We start from the raw sequence: 22,682 nt of genomic DNA on the forward strand, positions 1-22,682 counted from the left end.
AATTATGTTCCTGTTGTTCCACAAATGACTTCCGGAAAATGACAGAGTAAGTCCTTAAATGCCACATGTAATTTTGTCCTTTTGTGTTCCATCTCTAATGACCTCTATTGTGAAGAAACCTTTAGTTGTAATATTCATTATTTTTACAGTGACAGTACGCTTATTTTGCAAACATTTTATTTTTATTACTGAAGCATGTCACTACCAAACTAGTGGTGCCCATATCATTGTTTTCTAGTGGTATGTAAGTATTTTCATTTCATGTCCATTTGTTTCTTCTGATCTTGGATGGTATGTTCTTTACAATTCCAAATTTTTTCCTAAAATTCACATCCAGACGTGGAAATAGGATATTTTTGAGTCTGCAAGGCTGGTAGTCTGGAATCTATTTGTTTTGTCTATTCTCTACATCCAAACTTTTGTCATTTATTACATCTGCTTTTATACATTCTCACTAAATATTCTAAAGAAGTTTAAATGATATTTTCATTCCCTACTCTAACTTAAAATCAGCTCTGATTTTGAAGTGAAACCTTCAGTTTCACTTAATTTAATAATCTAATTAGACAAACTCTCAAGCAGGAATACCTATAAAAATGAAGTGTGCCACCCACAAATAACATTGTATTGTACTATTCTTTTGTTGTTTTACAATTGTGAGTCCACAGCAATTCCTTAATTACTGCTTCAGCTAACACTGTGGTAAGTTGTGCTGTCATACATCCAGGTGAGCACTGAGATAGAAAAGAAGAAATTTATGATCCATGCAAGAAAACAACACATATTCTGAGCTAGCAGTGCAGTCCCACAATGAGGCAGTTGTCTACAAGATAACTACCGGTCAAATAATTGGCTGGCTGGGATCTGCTGCAACTTCACTGCTTAGTGCATCCAGTGAGTAATTACTGTGGTATATCACTTGTTATTGGTACTGCAAACAGCTGAAAGCAAGGAGACACTACATCTGTAACTTTTCCCGAGGGACTGCAGCTCCACTGTATGGTTAAAAGATGATGGCATCCTCTTGGATAAAATATTCTGGAGGTGAGATAGTCCCCCACTCGAATCTCCAGTTGAGGACTACTTGCAAGGACATCATCATCATCATCATCAGGAAAAAGAAACTGGCATCCTACATTTTGGATCATGGATTGTGAGCCCTTAATCGGGCAGGTAAGTTAGAAAATTTAAAAAGAGAAATGGGTAGGCTGAAGTTAGATATAGTGAGAACTCATGAAGTTGAATGGCAGCAGAACAGGACTTCTGGTCAGCTGAATTCAGGGTTATAAATACAAAATCAAATAAGGATGATGCAGGAGTAGGTTTAACAGTTAATAAGAAAATAGGAATGCCAGTGAACTACTATGAGCAGCAAAGCTACTATGAACAGCATAGCCAAGATAAACACAAAGCCCACACTCTCCACAGTAGTACAAGTTTATATACCAACTAACTCTACAGGTGATGAAGAGATTGAAGAAATGTATGATGAGATAAAAGAAATTATGCAGATAGTTAAAGGATATGAAAATTTAATTGTGATGGGGGACCAAAATTTGATAGTAGGAAAAGGAAGGTAAGGAAAAATTTTAGGTGGATATGAACTGGGTTAAAGAAATGAAAGAGGAAACCTTCTGGTGGAATTTTGCACAGAGCATAATTTAGTCACTAACACGTGGTTTAATAATCATGAAGGAAGGTTGTAAACATGGAAGAGACCTGGAGACACCGGAAGGTTTCAGACTGATTATGTAATCGTAAGACAGAAACTTTGGAACCAGATTTTAAATTGTAAGACATTTCCAGGTGGACTCTAATGACAATTTACTGGCTATGAACTGTAGATCAAAGCTAAAGATATTGCAAAAAGGTAAGAAATTAAGGAGATGGGATCTCGATAAGCTGAAAGAACGACAGGTTGTTGTTACATTCAGAGGAAGCATTGGGCAATGACTGACTAGAACAGGGGAAAGGAATACAGTAGAAGACAAATGGATAGCTTTAACATATGAAATAGTGAAGGCAGCAGAGGATCAAACAGGTAAAAAAGAGGCCTAGAAGAAATCCTTGGATAACACAGGAGATATTCAATTTAAATGATGAAAGAAGAAAATATAAAAATGCAGAAAATGAAGCAGGGGCGAAAGTGAGCACAAAAATCTAAGAAATGAGACTGACAGAAAATGCAAAATGGCTAAGCAGGAATAGCTAGAGGACAAATGTAAGGATACAGAAGCATATATCACTAGGGGAAAGATTGATACTGTTTATAGGAAAATTAAAGAGGCCTTCAGTGCAAAGAGAAGCAGCTGCATGAATATCAAGAGTTCAGATGGAAAACCAGCCCTAAGCAAAGAAAGGAAAGCTGAAAGGTGGAAGGAGTATATATGAAGAGGATGTAGATGAAGAGGAAATGATACTGCAAGAAGAATCTGACAGAGCACTGAAAAATCTATGCCAAAACAAGACCCTGGGAGTAAATAACATTCCATCAGACTTTTTGATAGCCTTGGAAGAGCCAGCCATGACAAAACTCTTCCATCTAGTGTGTAAGACATATGAGACAGGCAAAATACCATCAGACTTCAAGGAATATGTAGTAATTCCTGTTCCTAAGAAAACAGGTGCTGAAAGATGTGAATCTTGTTGAATTATCAGTTTAATAAGTTATGATTGCAAAATACTTAAACAAATTCTTTAGAAAAGAATGGAAAAACTTGTGGAAGCCAACCTCATGGAAGAACAGTTTGGATTCTGGAGGAATGTGGGCACACGTGAGGCTATACTGACCTTATGACTTATCTTAGAAGATAAGTTGAGGAAAGGTAAACCTACATTTATAGCATTTGTAGATTTACAGAGAGATTTTGACTCAGTTGAATGGAATGCTCTCTTTTGAATTCCGAAGGTAGCAGGGGTAAAAAACAGGAAACAAAAGGTTATTTCCAACTTGAAGAGAAACCAGACAGCAGTTATAAAAGTTGAGGGGCACGAAAAGAAAACAGTGATTGAGAAGGGAGTGAGACATGGTTATAGCTTATCCCCAATGTTATTCATTCTGTACATTGAGCAAGCAATAAAGAAAACCAAAAATTTAGAGAAGGAATTAAAGTTCAGGGAGAATATATAAAAACTTTGAGGTTTGCTGATGACATTGTAATTCTGTCAGAGAAAGCAAATGACTTGGAAGAGTAGTTAACGGAATGGACATTGTCTTGAAAAATGGTTATAAGATGAACATCAACTAAAAGCAAAACAAGGATTATCGGATGTAATCGACTTAAATCAGGTGATGCTGAGAGAATTAGATTAGGTAACAAGACACTTAAAGTATGAGGGTGGTTTGAAAAGTCCTCAGAACAGAACAGAAAAAAGTACTTATATCACTGAAACTTTTTCCCTTCTTGAAGATTAATGCACTTGGTCCAATGATGTTCCAGTGCCTTGATCCCACCTCGAAAATGAGTTTCCTCCTGGCCTGCAAATTAGTTGTCAACTCCAGCTATCAGTTCTTCATTTGAAGTGAATCTTTGTCCACAAAGAAAAATTTTCAGTTTTGGGAAGATATGGAAAGTCTGACAGAGCCATATAGGTGAATAAGGTGGGTGTGACAACAATTCATACCTTCGTGTAATTTTGCCATGGCGACAGCAAGTGTGCGGATGCGCGTCAAGAGTCGTGGCACCCATCTTACACATAATTTTTTCATTTCTAATTCTTCAGTTAAAATATGATATACCTTTTCAGATGACATCTGGAAAGTGTGAGCAATTTCACATACTTTCAATCGGCAATCCTCCATGACACTTTTGCAATGATTTCTGGAGTAGTGACACACCTTGGCAGACCACTGCACGGATCATCATCTAAGCTCTCCTGAACAAATTTAAACTCATTTGTCCACTTGGCAACAGTTGAAAATGAAGGAGCAGAGTCCCCCAGTGTATTCTGGAAATTGGCATGAATATCCTTTGCTTTCACACCTTTCTTTAAGAAGTATTTAATCACAGCTCAAATCTCGATTTTTTCCATCTTCACAAATCACTACGCGGGAACAACAATAGAGCCACGTCACTGGCACACCTCTCTTCCAAGAGCACTGACATGGCATGTGTTTACAGGCAACAGTCAAATGAATATCACATGAAAAAGTCATTGCACTAGCACTGACCTCTTGTGGTGATTTCAATAAGTTTTCAAACCATCCTCATAGTAGACAATTTTTGCTATTTGGACAGGGTAGAGAGGATATAAAATGTAGGCTGGCATTGGCAAGAAAACCATTTTTGAAGAAGAGAAATGTGTTAATAGTGAATATACAGGGTGTACATAAAGTCTGGGAACACTTTCAATTATTTATTGCACAAGAGCCAAACATTGTACAGATATCATACATATGTCATTTTCAAGAGAAACCCTGAAAGTTTGTTTTCATGTACACCGCCACAGGGTAGTTTGCTAATTTGCCAATAGTCACAAATATGGCGAGTTCATGCGCATTTTCAACTTCTCATAGCATAATGAACAGTCCATTAAATTTCGGGAACGCAGCCATGCAAATAAAATTTGCTGTGGGAAGTCCCCTCTCACCTCTGGTAGCTAATTTATTCATGGAAGACTTCGAGGACAAGCCACTGGATTAAGCAATTTTCAAGCCAACGGTCTTCTGGAGGTATGTGGACAACACATTTGTGGTATGGCCACATGGGATGGATGAATTACATCGATTTCTTGAGAATTTGAACTCTATCCATACTAGTATCGAATTTACTACAAAAATAGAAAAAAATGGCTGCCTACCCTTTCTGGATGTTGTCATTCACCGTAAAGTTGATGGCACATTAGAACATGCCATATATCGGAAATCAACACACACAAACTTATATCTACATGCCAGTGGCTGCCATCACCATTCACAGACCATAGGTGTCCTTAAGACTTTAGTGCATAGGACACACTGTATATCTGATAAAGATAATTTGCAAGAAGAGCTTGCATATCTCATGAGCATTTTTAAATTGAATGGATTTTCTCCGCAACAAATTCGTAGAGCATTCAGTGCAAAACCTAGAATGCAGGTATGCGATGGGGAAGAAGATACTAATTCCTTCAGATGTACTGCATTTTTGCCCTATGTGGGTGTTCTTTCCTCGAAGATAGGCCGTATTCTTGAGAAACACTGTATTAAGGTGATCTTCCACCCCCCACATAGATTGCAGCTTTACTCGGCTCTGTGAAGGATGATTTACTGCTTCGTAAAGTGGATGTGTGTCAGATTCCTTGCGGAAATTGTGAGAAGTCATACACAGGTCAAACAACATGCACTGCTCATGAGAGATGTGTGGAGCATCGAAGATACACACACTTATTACAGCCAGACAAGTCAGCTGTGGCCAAACATTGTATTGATATAGGGCATTCCATGAATTACAGTGATGTGAAGATTTTAACATCCACTTCTTCCTTTTGGGAATCTATCTTCAAGGAAGCTGTAGAAATTAGATTTAATAAATAGAGATAATGGTTTTAATTTGGACAAACCATGGAATCCGGCTCTTGGGGTAATTAAACTAAAGAGAAGTCATCATCGTATCACCGCTGATGATCATACATCGATAAGCTAATCGAATGTCTGTATGCCTTCACCAAAGGTGGCGCAAGTGTAAGCATATTCCTTCGCCGTCGACCAGCATCTGTGACCTGCATGCGCTGTACCGTCGTGGTGGAGCATATGAGGCCGCGCTTGGCATCTTGTCGTCAGTCTTGGGACTCACTCTGAGGATGGCCGGATGATACGCAGCTGAAGTATCAGTGGAGGAAGTTTTATTTGCGTGGCTCCATGCTCAAAATTTAATGGACTATGGCGAGTTCAGGTGCAGAGCGAGTTTTCTGTGTGTTGGAGTTCGACAAAAACAAGTGTGCTACAGCTGTTCATCGGATGTTTAGAACCAAGTATGGTAAGAAGCCATCAACAAGGACACAGTAAAGATCTGGTTTATGTACTGCCTCTACTACATGATGTAGCAGAGCTCCAGGAGAGAATACGGGAAGTGACTGCCACAGTTGATGATGCCATCCTGGGATGGATATGGCAAGAAATCAAGCCGGGTCACTCACGGTTCGCATATTGAATGTTTGTAAAAAAAAAAAGCTTTCAGAGCTTCTCTTCAAAATGCAATATGTATGACATCTGTACATTGTTTAGTTCTTGTGCAGTAAATAATTGAAAGAGTTCCTGAACTTTACGTACACCCGGTATATTTAAGTGTTAGGAAGTATTTTCTGAAAGTATTTTAGGCATGTATGGAAGTGAAACATGGGTGGTAAACAGTTTAAACAAGAAGGGAATAGAAACTTTTGAAATATGGTGTTACAGAAGAATGCTGAAGATTAGATGGGTATATCACATAACTAATGAGGAGATACTGAATAGAATTGGGGAGAAAAAAATTGTTGGCACAACTGACTAGTAGAAGGGATTAGTTGATAGGACACATTCTGAGATGTTGAGGAACCACCAAATTAGTACTGGAGGAAAGTGTGTAGGGTAAAAATCATAGAGAGAGACCAAGAAATGAAAATAGAAAGCATATTCTGAAGAATGTAAGTTTCAGTGGTTGTTCGGAGATGAAGAGGCTTGAATGGAATAGAGTAGCATGGAGAGTTGCACCAAACCAGTCTTCAGATTGAATGCCATCTCCACAACAACAACAACAACAAACACTTGTATTCGGCAACAGAGTGATACAATGAATGTTTATTTTATTATAGCTTAATGAAACTGTGATTCAGCTCATATAATGTAAGTTTATTTTATCATTGTTAATTAAACTGTGATTCAGTTCATACATTTTCACCTTGGTAGTAATAAAGACAGCTATCCGTTAGATGTGTACAGATTAAGCCATATGGCTGCTTGTGTTATAAAAAACTGTGAACCTGCTCGATGGTTAATACAATAAAATATAGCTCAATATCTCGAGTAAATCAGAATTAGAAGATATATGCAGATAAAAGAAGTGTCTAGCATTAGCTTAAACATTACAGGAATTATAATACCTCTGCAGAAAATACATACTGCTATAAATTGTGGAAAGAAATGAGATGCTGCATAAAGTGCAATACAAACCTAAAATGTTTACATTGCTGCATCGTTTCTCTTTTTCTGCAATCACATCATACATATTTGCACCTTTTACTTTTCTGTATATGAAAGAAAAGGTACAGTCATTTTCATCAGGGAAGCGGCAAAATCCAGTGTTTTCTTCATTTTGAACAGAGTCTTCTGAAAGTGGAATGATCAGTCATTGATGAAATTCCAGCTGAACATAAAACTTTTAACATGTAGAAAATATTGAAAAGTATGGTGATACCATCATTTTTATATGTTGCTGCAAACGTGAAATATTTTTGGTCTTAATAAATGTGTAAATGTTTTACTATGATCACTAGAGAAAACCAGAATATAAAAACCAGTATTCATTCATTTATCATTTTCTGTAGATCTCATCCAGGAGGACAGCCTTCAGGGATGTGGAATGAGTGTGGCTATACATTAACAACAGTTAAGAATATCATAAAAACTTAATCTGTATGCGTCACTGACAGCAAACTATCACAATATTCCTTAACACTTTTCATGCTTATACCATCTAAATTTTATTGAGTAAATTAGTAATAAAGCTGCTGCTTTGGGAAAAAGTGACTGTCTCCTCAGTTACATTTTCTACCTGTTATTTAGATGCTACTGGAAACTATGTATTTACTCGATTTATGACGGTATTTTTCAAACAAAAAATTTGCTGCTTAATGTGACTTTGGGCAATAATTGAGGACTGTCTATGTTAGCAAATTATATCTTTATCTTTCAGAAATTAAGTAAACAATAAAACATCATTACATCCTCTTTCATTTACATAAAAACAACTGAAATGTCAGACACATGCCAAAAACAAAGTGGAAAAAAAATCATTCATCCCATCAGCCTGGGTACTTTGCACTGGACTTTGAGAGATCCAATAATGTGTATACCCTCTGTGAGCATTTATCACCACCTGACACCCACATAGCATGCGCCGTATAAGTGCACAGAGGTTACCCAGTGGCATTAGTTCTCATTCTTCAGTGAGAGCCCTTGAGATTTCTTGGAGAGTCTGTGGTGGAACAGGACAACAACAAAAACATCTGTCAAGCAGATCCCACCCATGCTTGATGGGTTTTAGGTCAGGACTCAATGCTGCAGTTTCATTACTTCAATATCCAGGCTTCGCGACACATCCCTGGCAATGCCTGCCACATGCACTCTGGCAGTATCACGTATAAGAAAGAATTAAGGGCTATCATCATATGTAGCAGCCACCATCTGGTTCAACAGCCTAGTACTAAGGTGAACATGGACAACTGCAAGATCCATGCAGCTGTCAACACTGATGTCTACCCTCACCATCACAGAACCTTGGCTGAATCTGTCAATTTGGCAGGTATCACTCATCACAGCATTGCCACACATGGACATGGCCATGATCTTGCATCAGAGGAAGTCATTGATGAAGTTGTCAGTTGAAATGAGAATGGCAGAGCTGAAGCCAGGCTGCGAGATCTTGTTGTATCATGCAGAGTAACAACAGGACATCTGGATTGTTAGGTCCTTTCTTGTAAACCTGTTCCTTACAGTCCGACCAGACACAGTAGCTCCAGTGGCCCTTCTGAGATTGTCTTGCAATGGTCTGGCAGTAGCTGGCCTGTATCATGTCCACAAGCTTTGGATGACAGACGGAGAGACATTGGCATCTGCAGCAATGTGACCCCTTATTTATGATAACATTTTTAGCCATTTTATCCACATATTTGTAAGGGTGCTGACACAAAATGGAACGTCAATTTTTCTTGGATCAAATAGATTGCCTTTGCAACTTGCACTGGTTTCCAGTTCCACATGGAACCCAGCTCTTGATATTTTAAAGATGCAATACAGGCAATATCAAGACCCCAGAAAACCCAAGTATGAAGATGGAGTCAGAGAAAACAGCCCAGTACATGCTACAAAGGATGCAAGTGAAATGGTTTCTCGAACAACAGGCCCAATACCTGAGGATATTCTACCGAGTCTCAAGTGGAACTTGAACACCGGCAGCCTGAAAATGACACTGCAGCCCCTCCTGGCAGGCATAAACCTTGGATAGAATGCCTGACGTGGTGCATCATGGTAACAGAAAGTCCTTAAATGATGACAATTAGAAGATAAAACGTCTAACATGACTTGGACGTCATTTTGAAATCCATAGAGCAATTTGAGATTGGATAATAACCACAAAGTACACACAAAGCTTTTGGAACAGCCATGGCTAGAAAAAAAAAAACATTTGTCATTGCTATCAGACAGCACCTGAAGAAGACTGTGAGTCGCACAGCTGAAATATCATGCAAGAAAGACATGAATAGCCGGCAGAAACCTGATTGTTCAACATGTTTCAACACGCCAACACCTCGCTGAGAAAGCCTGAAGAATTACAGAGAGATTTTGATTTTCATCTAAAACAACCACCACATATTTTCAAATTACAATTTAAAGTCTAATTATAGCACTTGTCATGAAAGAATTTCAAACTTCCAACACAACAGACACTACACTGAGTGTTTCACAAATTCTAATTAGGGATCTATGAATTGTAGAGGACACTTAGTAGATAAAGTTTTGATAAGAAACTGCCATCCAGAAACGTACCATTTTGATGCAAAATAAATTTGAAGATTGTATTATTCTCAAATCTCCCACTTGTTGGTATGCACACAGCAGAGACAATGAACTCTGACCGTGTGTCCTATAGGAGCCCCATGGGCAGTGTCTCTAGTAGTTGTCTTTGGGTTGTCTCCTACATGACAAAGGATGTTCTCAAAGTTGAGCGAGTGGTGCAGTCATGGAGCACCACAGTTAACCCTACTAGTTCAAAACATACCAGTTTCTCACAGTCATTGTTGTAGGTGGACAAAAGTCGTATGTGATGTCATAATTATAACAGAGACTGTGACTGTACCCTCTACACAGTTGTGTATGTATCACAAAGTGGAAGATTTGAGAGTCATCTGATCTTCACACTTATTTTACATCCAAAAAGTACATTCGTGGAGATGAAATCCTTATCAATATTTTATCTACTAAGTCCCATCTAAAACACCTAGAAGCTCAAAATAGAAACAATGAAACACCTTGTTTACTACAAAACTATAAAGGTTTATAATAAGCTAAAGGCAAGGAATATAATTAATGTGAAACTTAGCTCACTGAAATGATGGCCATACAATCTTTTAGTAGGTAGCTGCTCCAATTCCACAAAAGAATTTATGGAAGACAATTTGAACAAAAACATTTTTTTAGATTAGCATTTAAAATGGTATTGCATTTGTTGCAGTACAATGAACTTGAAAAACATGTAGAACTTCACAGTGTACACAAAAAAGGACTTTCTGTTTTGTTGTACTGTAAACTTGCTCCAGTATAACAAATTATTCACACAAATGGTACTACAGTAATGCTCAAAAACTAGTATCAAACTTCTAATTCTTTTTCATTTTATTTTTGTTTATTTAATTTTTTTGTTTAAAAAGGTATTTATGTTCCTTTTTTCAACTTTTGGTGTCTTGTATATGACAAATCTGACTATCTGAACATCGTATGTTTTGTGAGAAATAAATTATATTTACATTTATAGTATTTTTTCATAATATTCTATGGGTAACTCTTTACAAGGACATGCACGTGAATTTGATGGAATACTTATTTTTGCAATTATGTGCACAATAATATACAGTGAATAAAATACTTCAATTATTTTTTGTGTTTGGAGGAATTAATGGTGACTCAGTATGCTACATAGGGACCAAACACTGGATGCTGTAACAGCTTTATACAGTGGTCATGACTGGTACTATTGCAGGCTTGCAGACTCTGTACAGCAGAACAGAATGTTTATGATGTTACAGCTGAGGTAATTTAGGAGTGCACTGTACACTACAGATTTGTAGAATTTGAGCTCCACAGTAATCAGTTCATATGTATGCCATTGTTGATTAAACATTACCAGTTGCAACTGAAGGAACTCAGCATATATTACTATACAGTGGGAAAATTAGAAAAGATTGTTTTTGAAAAATCACACCTTTTGTTACATCAGTGTTCATGGAAAAACAGCAGTTGTCATAGAAATGCAAGCGATCATTAACAGAATATTTTGTTTTCAGATTAAAAATCTGTATTTAGATTCATCATGTGCCTTAGAAGATTTAAATGTTCAGTATTTTAAATACAGACCTGTCACTGTGTCCTGAAGAATGACAGTAAGTCCAATAGTGCAATTCTGACAATCCTTTTTGGTATAAGCTTCACACTCTACACATTCCTTAAGTTCATTGCAGGCTCCTCCTGGACATATCTGTAAATTCAACATAAATTTCATGATTTTATCCTGTACCCAACTCAATTATGCCTCTATCTCTCGAACACTTCACAATTTCTGCATGCACGTTCGTGCATGCGCACGCTCGCACACACACACACACACACACACACACACACACACACACACACACACAAAATATGTAATTTCAGAGAACAAACATGAAATTCGAAGCATCTCTTTTACACTGACAGCAACACAATTAGTCTGTTACTAACAAAGTAACATATCTAGTGCAAGTCTGAAATTAATAAACTGTTACATAACGTTTACTTAAGTGGTCTACACCATCCATCCAAAAAGTTCCACAACTGATTTCATTCCTGGCAGATAAGTGCATCAGTGCAGTAATATGGTGGCATATTGAACTAACAACACATGTTCATCAATCAGTCAGCTGTGAGCAGGTAGTTTTAAGTAGTGAATGTTTGGCACTGGTTTATCAATGGCATTGCATTTCTATAATGGAGCAATGTCTTTAAATCAAGTATTCAAACCACTCTCCAGAATGTATTGAAGAAGAGAAATATGTGTGCATAATTTGTCCTACGTTCCTCAACTCCGCAGCAGTGCTGTGTGGATGTCTGCTATGACTTGATTGAAATGCAAAACATGGATCATTCTTTTCCAGAAAAAATCATTATGGATGACAGGACCTGATGCTACTGATACTAACCTACCTCAAAATCATAAAGTGCAGAAATTCAAATGTAGGGTCAATGCTTTGACTACATAACTGATATTCAGGCCAATGGAACATAAAAAATCAGAGCTGCCAGTGGTAGCAGTCATGTGTGTATGAGGTGTGTTTGCTTGTGAGAACATGTTGTATTTTCTTTGCTGAAGAAGGCTTTGACTGAAAGCTATAATGTGTAACAGCCTTTTTATTGTAACTGTCTGCAACTCAATGGGTCATCTTTATGGTGAGTACCGGTAGCAATCAACACTTTTCCTAATATAGTTGATATTCCAACCTGGAGTTTCTGCTGTTTGATATTTCAAGGAGACTGTTACACAGAGGTGCAGATTTCAAATATCTTAAAGATAAGGAATTCTAGCATTTCCACTAATCCAGTACACTCTTATGACTTTCAGAGCCATTTATTCCTTAAGTAACTGAAAATTTCAGACCATAACTCTGTTCACTAGCATTTATGTTTCCAGCCATGACATCATGATGGAAGATTGTAACTGCATCACAACAGATTCAAAGAGCTGTTCTCCCATAAGTGATGGACAAGACAAAATTTCATGTAAAACTGTTCTAAAAGTTTCCACTGCAACATATAGATATACAAGTATTTTAATATTTGTTGGTGATACACAGATTTAACTACTTTTAAGACATTCATGTGGATAATGAAATCATTAAGGATACAGGGTACTTATAAATGGTGGAAAAATCAAAAAATTTTTATGACTTTATTAAATCCTATAGTCTTTCCTGACTACATTTATATACACATTATAGGGTTTCAAATGAAAAATGACCTATATATGCACCAAATTTTAAAGTTACAGTCATGTATGCCACCACACCCCCTTTATTTATGTTACAGAAACCAGTATTATTTCAAGAAAAACTGTGAACTTTCTGTTTCCAGTGATTATACGTATGATACATTGTACATGTTGGTAACAGTGCAGGTTTCTAGTGTGTGTAAATGATTATCTTTTCTAGTATCTACTTTTGTTTCACTGAAGCAGTTTGTTCACGTGTTACTGAAAGTTTGTTGCCCAAATGATACATAATTTGTCGAAGTACATATCCTTTAGTGTGCAATAAATACGAACTATGCCACACATCAAGAAATTCAATGAAAGGAAATTCCATGGTAACCACTTCACAGACAAAGCAGGCCACACTGTTGAAAGTAACCTATGTATCAGTTCTTCAGGAAAGAAACTCCCACATAGCATGCCTCTCCGTGATTCAAATTTTTGTGTTAACAATGATGCTGTTTGTAGTGGATTTGTTGTTGTTGATGATGTAGGCATCTTATCTTCTTTGATAAAGGAAGTGGTGAAATGTAAACAATGTGATGGTGTACGCTGTATGGAAATAACTGAACAACAAAGTAGCAACAAGGGCTTAGCGTGAAAATTAGTTGTTCTGTGTAGATCCTACAATAAATCTACCTCGAAAATGACTTTAAACATCGTACATAATTCATATGATGTGAATTTGAAGTTAGTGAATGCAATGTGTGCAATAGGAAAAGGAAAAAAAGACTGCTCAAACGTTTTGTGGTTTGATGGACCTTCCTCCTCCACCCAGTAGGTCCAGCAAGTACATAAAAATACTTTTAGGTACCTTGATGGTTGTGTCTAAAGCATCTATGAAATTTGCAGTAAAAGAAACTGTAAATATTAGTGGAACCAGGGACATTGCTGTTGCACTTGATGGGGCATGGCTATGTTGAGGATATCATTCCTTGAATGGTGTAAGTGCTACTTCTCTGAGAATGGAAAAGTTGTTGATGTTGAGTGCTTACCTAAGTACTGCCACACCTGCTCCGGTAACACTTATTTATGTTATTTATTTATTTATTTATTGTTCCGTGGGACCAAATTAAGGAGAAGTCTCCATGGTCATGGAACGAGTCAATACATGAAATTATAACATGATATTAGAAACAGATAAAATGAAATATAAAAAAATATATTCAGGTGACAAGTCATAAGTTTAAATGAAGAAAATCAACAATGTAACACTGGAATTTGCTTAATTTTTTAGCTCTTCCAGGAGCTCCTCGACAGAATAGAAGGAGTGAGCAATGAGGAAACTCTTCAGTTTAGACTTAAAAGAGTTTGGGCTACTGCTAAGATTTTTGAGTTCTTGTGGTAGCTTATTGAAAATGGATGCAGCAGAATACTGCACTCCTTTCTGCACAAGAGTCAAGGAAGTGCATTCTACATGCAGATATGATTTCTGCCTAGTATTAACTGAGTGAAAGCTGCTAACTCTAGTATTAACTGAGTGAAAGCTGCTAACTCTTGGGAATAGGCTAATATTGCTAACAACAAATGACATTAAAGAAAATATATACTGTGAGGGCAATGTCAGAATTCCCAGATTTTTGAATAGGGGTCGACAAGAGGTTCTCGAACTTACACCACATATAGCTGGAACAGCCCGTTTTTTAGCCAAAAATACCCTTTTTGAATCAGAAGAATTACACCAAAAATAATACCATACAACATAAGCATATGACAATATGCGAAGTAGCCTACTTTTCGTGTTGAAGTGTCACTTATTTCAGATACCATTCTAATGGCAAATAAAGCAGCATTTAGCTTCTGAACAAGATCCTGGACATGGGCTTTCCACAACAGCTTACTACCTATCCGAACGCCTAGGAACTTGAACTGTTCCGTCTCACTTATAATATGCCTATTCTGTCTGATCAAAATATCGGTTCTTGCTGAATTGTGAGTTAGAAACTGTAAAAACTGAGTCTTACTGTGATGGTTACAGTGGAGGTATGGAAAGTGATGGAACTCTAAAAATATTTCAGAGGTCAGTGCCCATTTATAACATCAGAATACGAAGTACCTAGGCAATGGGGGCTCTAAGGCTTTCAATAAAATTAATGAGTTCAATGTTTATGGTGATACCTTGGCAACAAAATTGGAGTGTTGTGGACATGTGCAAAAGAGGATGGGTGCTATATTGTGGAAGCTACAAAGAGAAATGAAAGTAAAGTTGCTATGTGATGGAAAATCTCTGTCTGCCCAAGGCAGACTGACAGAAACTGAAATAGACCTTCTTCAGACTTATTATGGACTGGCCATTAAATAAACTGCACCTCTGAATGGTGTTGCAGCAATGAGAAAAGCTATATGGACCACCTGCTTTCATAAGTTGTCCACAGATGACCACCGTGTTCACGGACTTTGCCCTAAAGAAGCAGATTCTTGGTGCAGTTACCAAAAAGCAAAAGAAAGTGGTCAAATATACCATCATAAGCATTCTCTTCCTGAACCTGTTATGAGTGAAATAAAATCAATTTTTAGAGACCTGAGTGACCCTGTTTTGCTTAGTTTATGTCTTCATGGGGATGAAAGTTTCAACCATTGCATATGGGAAAGATTACCCAAGAATGTTTTTGTAGGACTAAATACATTAAAAGTTGGTGTACTAGGTATAGTGATATGTTTCAATGATGGATTGATAGAAAGGTTGGAAGTCCTGAGAAATTTAGGCATAAAATGTTGCTCTAATATGGAAGATCAATTGCTTGCATGTGACAGACAATGGGTGAATGAAGCTGAAAGATTTGCTCTTCAAGTTACCAAAGAAGCAAAAAGTGCTAAAAGGAATGCCAAGAGAAATCTTGAAGATGAAGAAATGTTGCATGATGAAGACTATGCTTCAGGAATGTTCTGAGGTACAGTTTAATTGGACTCATATCTTCATTCACGATTTCCTGCAAGTTGTATTTTTCAGAATTCATGTACAAATATTTCCTAAAGTTTATAAAGCATTGCTCTATTTTTCCTTCTGTAACTTGCAATAGTCCATACTTATGTAGTACACCTAAGGGCTATTGCTGAATCAACTAAATTATAGAAAAAATAACATTTTTATCAGGAAAAAATTATAAAAATTAAAATGTAAGATAGGATATTTTTATATCCTTGTAATATACATAAAATGTGGAATTAAATAGGTCTAGTACTGCAGCCATCATATCATGCATATCTGATAAAAATTTGGTCTCCTTCAAATGTACAATATAACATTGGATTAAATGGTACCTCAATTTGAGAATGCATTTTGGAAAAAAATTGAATCAATTTCTTTGTAACTTTTTAATAACCCTACAAGCAGGTTCATTATGTTTAGAAAGTGTGCTGCATTACCTGACATCAACAAAAAATCTGTAAAACATACACATTATAAACAGTCCCTGAAAGAAATAGGTGTTGTATCCTTAATACAGATACAGTAACCACAAGATTAGAGTGGCTAGAAAAAGAAACCAAACAGGCTATACTCTCTTTACCTCTTTGCTGTCAATGTAAGTATTATAATTAAGCCTAATGGATGAACTTCAATATTTGAAAAAATGTTATTAACATTTCATTGAAAATTATAACTGATTTTAGTTAGTTAAGTTTACATTCAAGTGGATTGTCACTGAATTCAGGTAAAACACAGTACTGCACATGGCCTGACTACATCATTAGAAATAACATGGGAGAGTAAACCAATAAATGAAACCAAATTATGTAAATTATTACATGTTTATATTCATAAGAACCAGAATTGAAAGTCAAACATTACAGCTCTTCTTAAATGTCTAAGTTCTGTAATTTTTGCCTTGGAGATAACATCTGATTTTGGAGAAGAAAATGTCAAAAAGGTAAAAAAGTATTTTTGTTCACCAATAAATGATGACATCATATTCTGGGGTAACTGATTACTGAGGAAAATAGTAATTGTTGCACTGAAGTATGTAATCAGGATAATATGTAGCATCCCTTCCAGAACCACTTGTAGACAGTTGGGCATACTGCCAACAACTTTATAGTATGAAGTTTGTTGTCAACAACCAATTATAGTTTTAAACCAACAGTAACAATCAAATATAATGTAACAATGAGAACAGTTCACATTATTCAACAATCAACCATAGTGTACTGCAGAAAGGAATGACGTATTCAGCCATAAAAGTCTTTGACCACTTACCCAGTGATGTAAAGAACACACAGGCAGAGAAAGAGAGAGAGAGAGAGAGAGAGAGAGAGAGAGAGAGAGAGAGAGAGAGAGAGAGAGAGAGAGAGATCATAGCTAAGTATAAATCGCTGAAAATTCAGAAAAACACAACTTAAGACTATCATGTAAACAGCGAACATGTTGCATATTTTTTACTGAGAAAGTGTTCTATAGCTGTAAAAGTGACTCATTCCACATCATGATTATGATTGCTGGAACCTGGAAATAGCCAATTAAATCAAACAATGAATAATGAAGGACTGCATGAAGTAGGATAGATTGCTGCTCATCACACAAAAGAGGTGTTGAGTGGCAGAGTGGCACATTTAATGATATTTAAAAGTAGACTGCACTATTAGACAAAAGCCTTCCTCAAAGGCAAAAAGCATACAGGCACAGCTCACAAATACATGGCTATTGTCATCTCAAGAGGTTGAGTCCCAGCTGTCACAGTCAGACCTTAGTGCCTGGAGCTAAAGATAGCTGTGTGTGTGTGTGTGTGTGTGTGTATTTTGCTGCCATAGGTGAGAATTGAAATCTCCCCAGTACCCTCCCGCCCTGTCACCTCTCCTCAACCACCAACATCCAATGGCTCAACAACGTAAATCTCCTTTTACACTTTTAATCATTACACTAAGAAGACCAGAAGTCCTCTCTTCATTTTATGGGGACAGTTCTCTGTTTTCAAAATGTCTCCTCAATTCCTTTAAAACAAACTGAGACAGCAAATGTCCTCAGTTTCTTGTTTTGTCCTCAGTTTTTGAAATTTCCCAGAATAAATGAAATAGGAATATTTTTAAACTAGAACTCAACTGAATGTACCAGTGCAATCAAATCTGGGATCACTTACTGCAAGAAACAGGACTAATAAAGATGTGGGACTATTTTCTGGTGTTCATGAATTATTCCTTGAATTTAGAAATTAAGCTATACTGGTGGGAGACATGTTGAAGCATCAAACTAGATCATCTGGATAATCATGGTGTTGTTTCATTTCCGTTTTAACTAAAATATTTCTAGAATGATGAATGAATTTCATCTTTTTCAGTGTCCACTTTCTTAAAATAAAATAAATAAATGATGCCTCATTTACATTTCATATTGAGAGTTCTACAACTTTTACTATCCAAAACAATCACGCAATACTCCACATAGTTGGCATCTGATCAGTGCTTGACATAGATGAATCAAGGTCATGTTTGTTTTAGTTTCATACTTAGTAGTGACCGCTTTACTTTTGAGGTAGGTAGAGCCAGTTTGCTTACTTCCGTGAGAGTAAATAAAGACATATTACCCGTTGAGCAGACATGCAGTTTTTCATAATGTGAATGGATGCAGGGCATGCTATTTACACTTGTAAAGAATAGCTGTCTTTAGGTTACCAAGGTAAACATATATGAGCAAAATCACACTTTAATCTCAGTTTAATTAAACAAAAAATAAACTTACTTAATATGAGCTAAAGCACTCTTTAATTAAATGATAATGAAATAAACTTTCATTATATCACTCTGTTGCCACAGACAGATGTTACCCATTAGTAATGACCCGTGCTATGCTTAAACAGAGCAGCTGCATCAGATTCCAGCCAACCACTTATTCAATTTCTTATTATCTTATAGGCAACTGTAGACTGTGAAGGCAGCTCATAATCTGGGTCATTTTCATGCATGGATCACAAATTTTTATTTTACCTAGCTCATTGTTTATTTTATATTACTGCTGCACTCTTGGATACATGACAACACAAGTTATCACTGTGTAGACTGAAGCAGTAATGAAGGAAATTGTATGGGCTTGCAAATGTGAACCAATGATGGAATAGTGCAAAACAATTATTTGTGGTTGGCGCACTTTATACACTCCTGGAAATGGAAAAAAGAACACATTGACACCGGTGTGTCAGACCCACCATACTTGCTCCGGACACTGCGAGAGGGCTGTACAAGCAATGATCACACGCACGGCACAGCGGACACACCAGGAACCGCGGTGTTGGCCGTCGAATGGCGCTAGCTGCGCAGCATTTGTGCACCGCCGCCGTCAGTATCAGCCAGTTTGCCGTGGCATACGGAGCTCCATCGCAGTCTTTAACACTGGTAGCATGCCGCGACAGCGTGGACGTGAACCGTATGTGCAGTTGACGGACTTTGAGCGAGGGCGTATAGTGGGCATGCGGGAGGCCGGGTGGACATACCACCGAATTGCTCAACAAGTGGGGCGTGAGGTCTCCACAGTACATCGATGTTGTCGCCAGTGGTCGGCGGAAGGTGCACGTGCCCGTCGACCTGGGACCCGACCACAGCGACGCACGGATGCACACCAAGACTGTAGGATCCTACGCAGTGCCGTAGGGGACCGCACCGCCACTTCCCAGCAAATTAGGGACACTGTTGCTCATGGGGTATCGGCGAGGACCATTCGCAACCGTCTCCATGAAGCTGGGCTACGGTCCCGCACACCGTTAGGCCGTTTTCCGCTCACGCCCCAACATCGTGCAGCCCACCTCCAGTGGTGTCGCGAAAGGCGTGAATGGAGGCACGAATGGAGACATGTCATCTTCAGCGATGAGAGTCGCTTCTGCCTTGGTGCCAATGATGGTCGTATGCGTGTTTGGCGCCGTGCAGGTGAGCGCCACAATCAGGACTGCATACGACCGAGGCACACAGGGCCAACACCCGGCATCATGGTGTGGGGAGCGATCTCCTACACTGGCCGTACACCACTGGTGATCGTCGAGGGGACACTGAATAGTGCACGGTACATCCAAACCGTCATTGAACCCATCGTTCTACCATTCCGAGACCGGCAAGGGAACTTGCTGTTCCAACAGGACAATGCACGTCCGCATGTATCCCGTGCCACCCAACGTGCTCTAGAAGGTGTAAGTCAACTACCCTGGCCAGCAAGATCTCCGGATCTGTCCCCCATTGAGCATGTTTGGGACTGGATGAAGCGTCGTCTCACGCGGTCTGCACGTCCAGCACGAACGCTGGTCCAACTGAGGCGCCAGGTGGAAATGGCATGGCAAGCCATTCCACAGGACTACATCCAGCATCTCTACGATCGTCTCCATGGGAGAATAGCAGCCTGCATTGCTGCGAAAGGTGGATATACACTGTACTAGTGCCGACATTGTGCATGCTCTGTTGCCTGTGTCTATGTGCCTGTGGTTGTGTCAGTGTGATCATGTGATGTATCTGACCCCAGGAATGTGTCAATAAAGTTTCCCCTTCCTGGGACAATGAATTCACGGTGTTCTTATTTCAATTTCCAGGAGTGTACATAGGTGCACCCACTTGAGGGTTAAGTAACTTTTCCGTATGATTTTGAAAACAATTTGGTGTTTTAATTTTTCCTCTTTTTTTATTTTTGCACCTCATTTGCTCAATTTTTTTGCTGGTTGATTTGAAATTAATTTTCTCTGTCCTTTGCCACTCTAGGAGTAATGAAGGAAGTTGTATGGGCTTGCAAATGTGAACCAATGATGGAATAGTGCAAAACAATTATTTGTGGTTGGTGCACTTTATACATAGGTGCACCCACTAGAGGGTTAAGTAACTTTTCTGTATGATTTTGAAAACAATTTGGTGTTTTAATTTTTCCTCTTTTTTATTTTTGCTCCTCATTTGCTCAAGTTTTTTGCTGGTTGATTTGAAATTAATTTTCTCTGGCCTTTGCCACTCTAGGTGGCTGCCCATTCTTGCCTAACAGTAGAAACAGCTCTGTGAGTGTGTGTGAGTGTGTGTGTGTGTGTGTGTGTGTGTGTGTGTGTGTATAGATGGATAATGACTTTGGTTGATAGCTAAGTCTACTTTAAAATGTACTTTACATGTGACAGTCTGCCACTCATCACCTCTTCTGTCTGGTGAGTAGCAGTGTATCCTCTTTCACAGTGTTGTAACTGATTCTTTCAGCATTGATCAAGGTGGAATATTGGTTAAACCATTGGACTTGCATTTAGAAAAACTGAGGTTCAAATTCTCATCTGGCCATCCAGATGTAGCTCCTCGTAGTTCCCCTAAATTGGCTAAGATAGGTGTAATGCTGTTCCTAAAGGAACAGTTACCCAAGCTTGTATTTTGCCTCTAACGATCTCATTTTCTACAGTTTACTGATCCCAAGTGTTCCTTCATTCTTTCTTTTTTGCATCTTCAGCACATTACATAAGGAGGAGATTCCCTCATGTCAGACAGGGATAAAATCAGCTCTTTCAGGCAACAAGAATGGCAGAGCCTTAGAAAAGCATATACTTAACAGAATACATGAACAGTGGAATGATGTGTAAAGTAGCAGACCAAGAGACACTACACTGAAGTAACAAATACCACATGTACTAAAGAACCTATCCACATTTTATCTCGTTACATAAAATACTCACACTCATGGATTTGTGTATTCATTTATGTTAATTACTAGTTGTTAGCAGGGGTCAATCTGGTTGCAGCCCTAGCTGGCCACCCAGGTCACCTGATCTGTCAGTGTGCAATTACTTTGAGTGGGGCACCCTCAAGTCTAAGGTGTATCACAAAAAGAACTGCAGCAGAACATCTCAGATGAGACAGCAGCAGTTCCAGCAGTCCAGCTTTGTTCTGCCTTCAGCAACTTGCTAAGCAGGACCCAAAACTGTCAAGAGCTGAATGGCGTTCACTTTCAACATCTGCTATAGTCAGGTTAGTACTGTATTTCCTTTCCTCCGTTATGTTTCTTTGTACCCTGGAACTCTGTTCTTTGGGTCATTTTATTTGCCTTGCCCTGCAGTTGGGTAGCTGAGCCCAAAGTGGTCAGTCTGTCATTGAAGCGAGATTATTTCGGTTATGATACATAGCCACTGACAGAGTCAGTGCACACTCTGCTGCAGAGTGAAAATCTCATTCTGGAAATTTGTTTTAGTTTCTAACTTATGTTTAATTCTCTTGGCACATATCTGCTCCACTAAATTGCTTATGTGGCATGCCCTGTATTAATGCGTAAGACTTGAGTGTTAAATAAATTTAGCTCATTCATTAGCATCATTATATGCATATCTCTTACTGTGGCCCAGCGAAGAAGATGAACACTGAATAGACAAGTAAGTGCCAAGTAAGAAAGTCAGCTGCAATAGATAATGTTCTAGAGGGGCAACCAAATGGTGCAATGGTCAGTGCAAATAGTGACCTCTGCACTCACTCGGCTCCAGTCGGCTGTCTACTGGGTTTTGGGTCACTTATTCAATTATGAACATTTTGCCTGCTATTATCCTCACTTCAACCACACTCCACTCAAAGTGGGGTTGCCACCATATTTGCCACAGCAACTGGAATTGTGGCTTAAAATGTTGGAATTTTCCTTCACTGCTTATGGCACGGACAGTGACAAAATGTAATTCATACTTACTGTCAATGTTTTGGCTGTCCATACCTTAATTTTGGTGCCAGACATTATTCATAACACACCTGAAGAATGTAAACATCAAAATCTGAAAGACATGTTTTGCAAAGAGTGCACTAATCTCTAGATCAACGTAT

At 38.2% G+C, this 22,682-nt stretch overlaps 1 protein-coding gene across 2 annotated transcripts in view; it reads right to left on the reverse strand.

Annotated features, from left to right (window-relative positions):
* LOC124596053 (integrin beta-PS-like) overlaps nt 1-22,682 on the reverse strand; it is a 254,844-nt gene that overhangs the window by 15,868 nt on the left and 216,294 nt on the right. The window contains exons 12-13 of one of the 2 annotated variants that reach the window (XM_047135029.1): nt 11,309-11,429; nt 7,130-7,282 (exon numbers count right to left, since the gene is read on the reverse strand). In XM_047135029.1, coding sequence (XP_046990985.1) covers nt 7,130-7,282; nt 11,309-11,429 — 274 coding nt within the window. Of the gene's footprint in view, nt 1-7,129; nt 7,286-11,308; nt 11,430-22,682 lie in introns of both variants that reach the window. The other variant, XM_047135028.1, reaches the window with a different exon arrangement.

This window comes from Schistocerca americana, chromosome 2, assembly GCF_021461395.2.
Source record: "Schistocerca americana isolate TAMUIC-IGC-003095 chromosome 2, iqSchAmer2.1, whole genome shotgun sequence".
Lineage (NCBI taxonomy): Eukaryota > Metazoa > Arthropoda > Insecta > Orthoptera > Acrididae > Schistocerca > Schistocerca americana.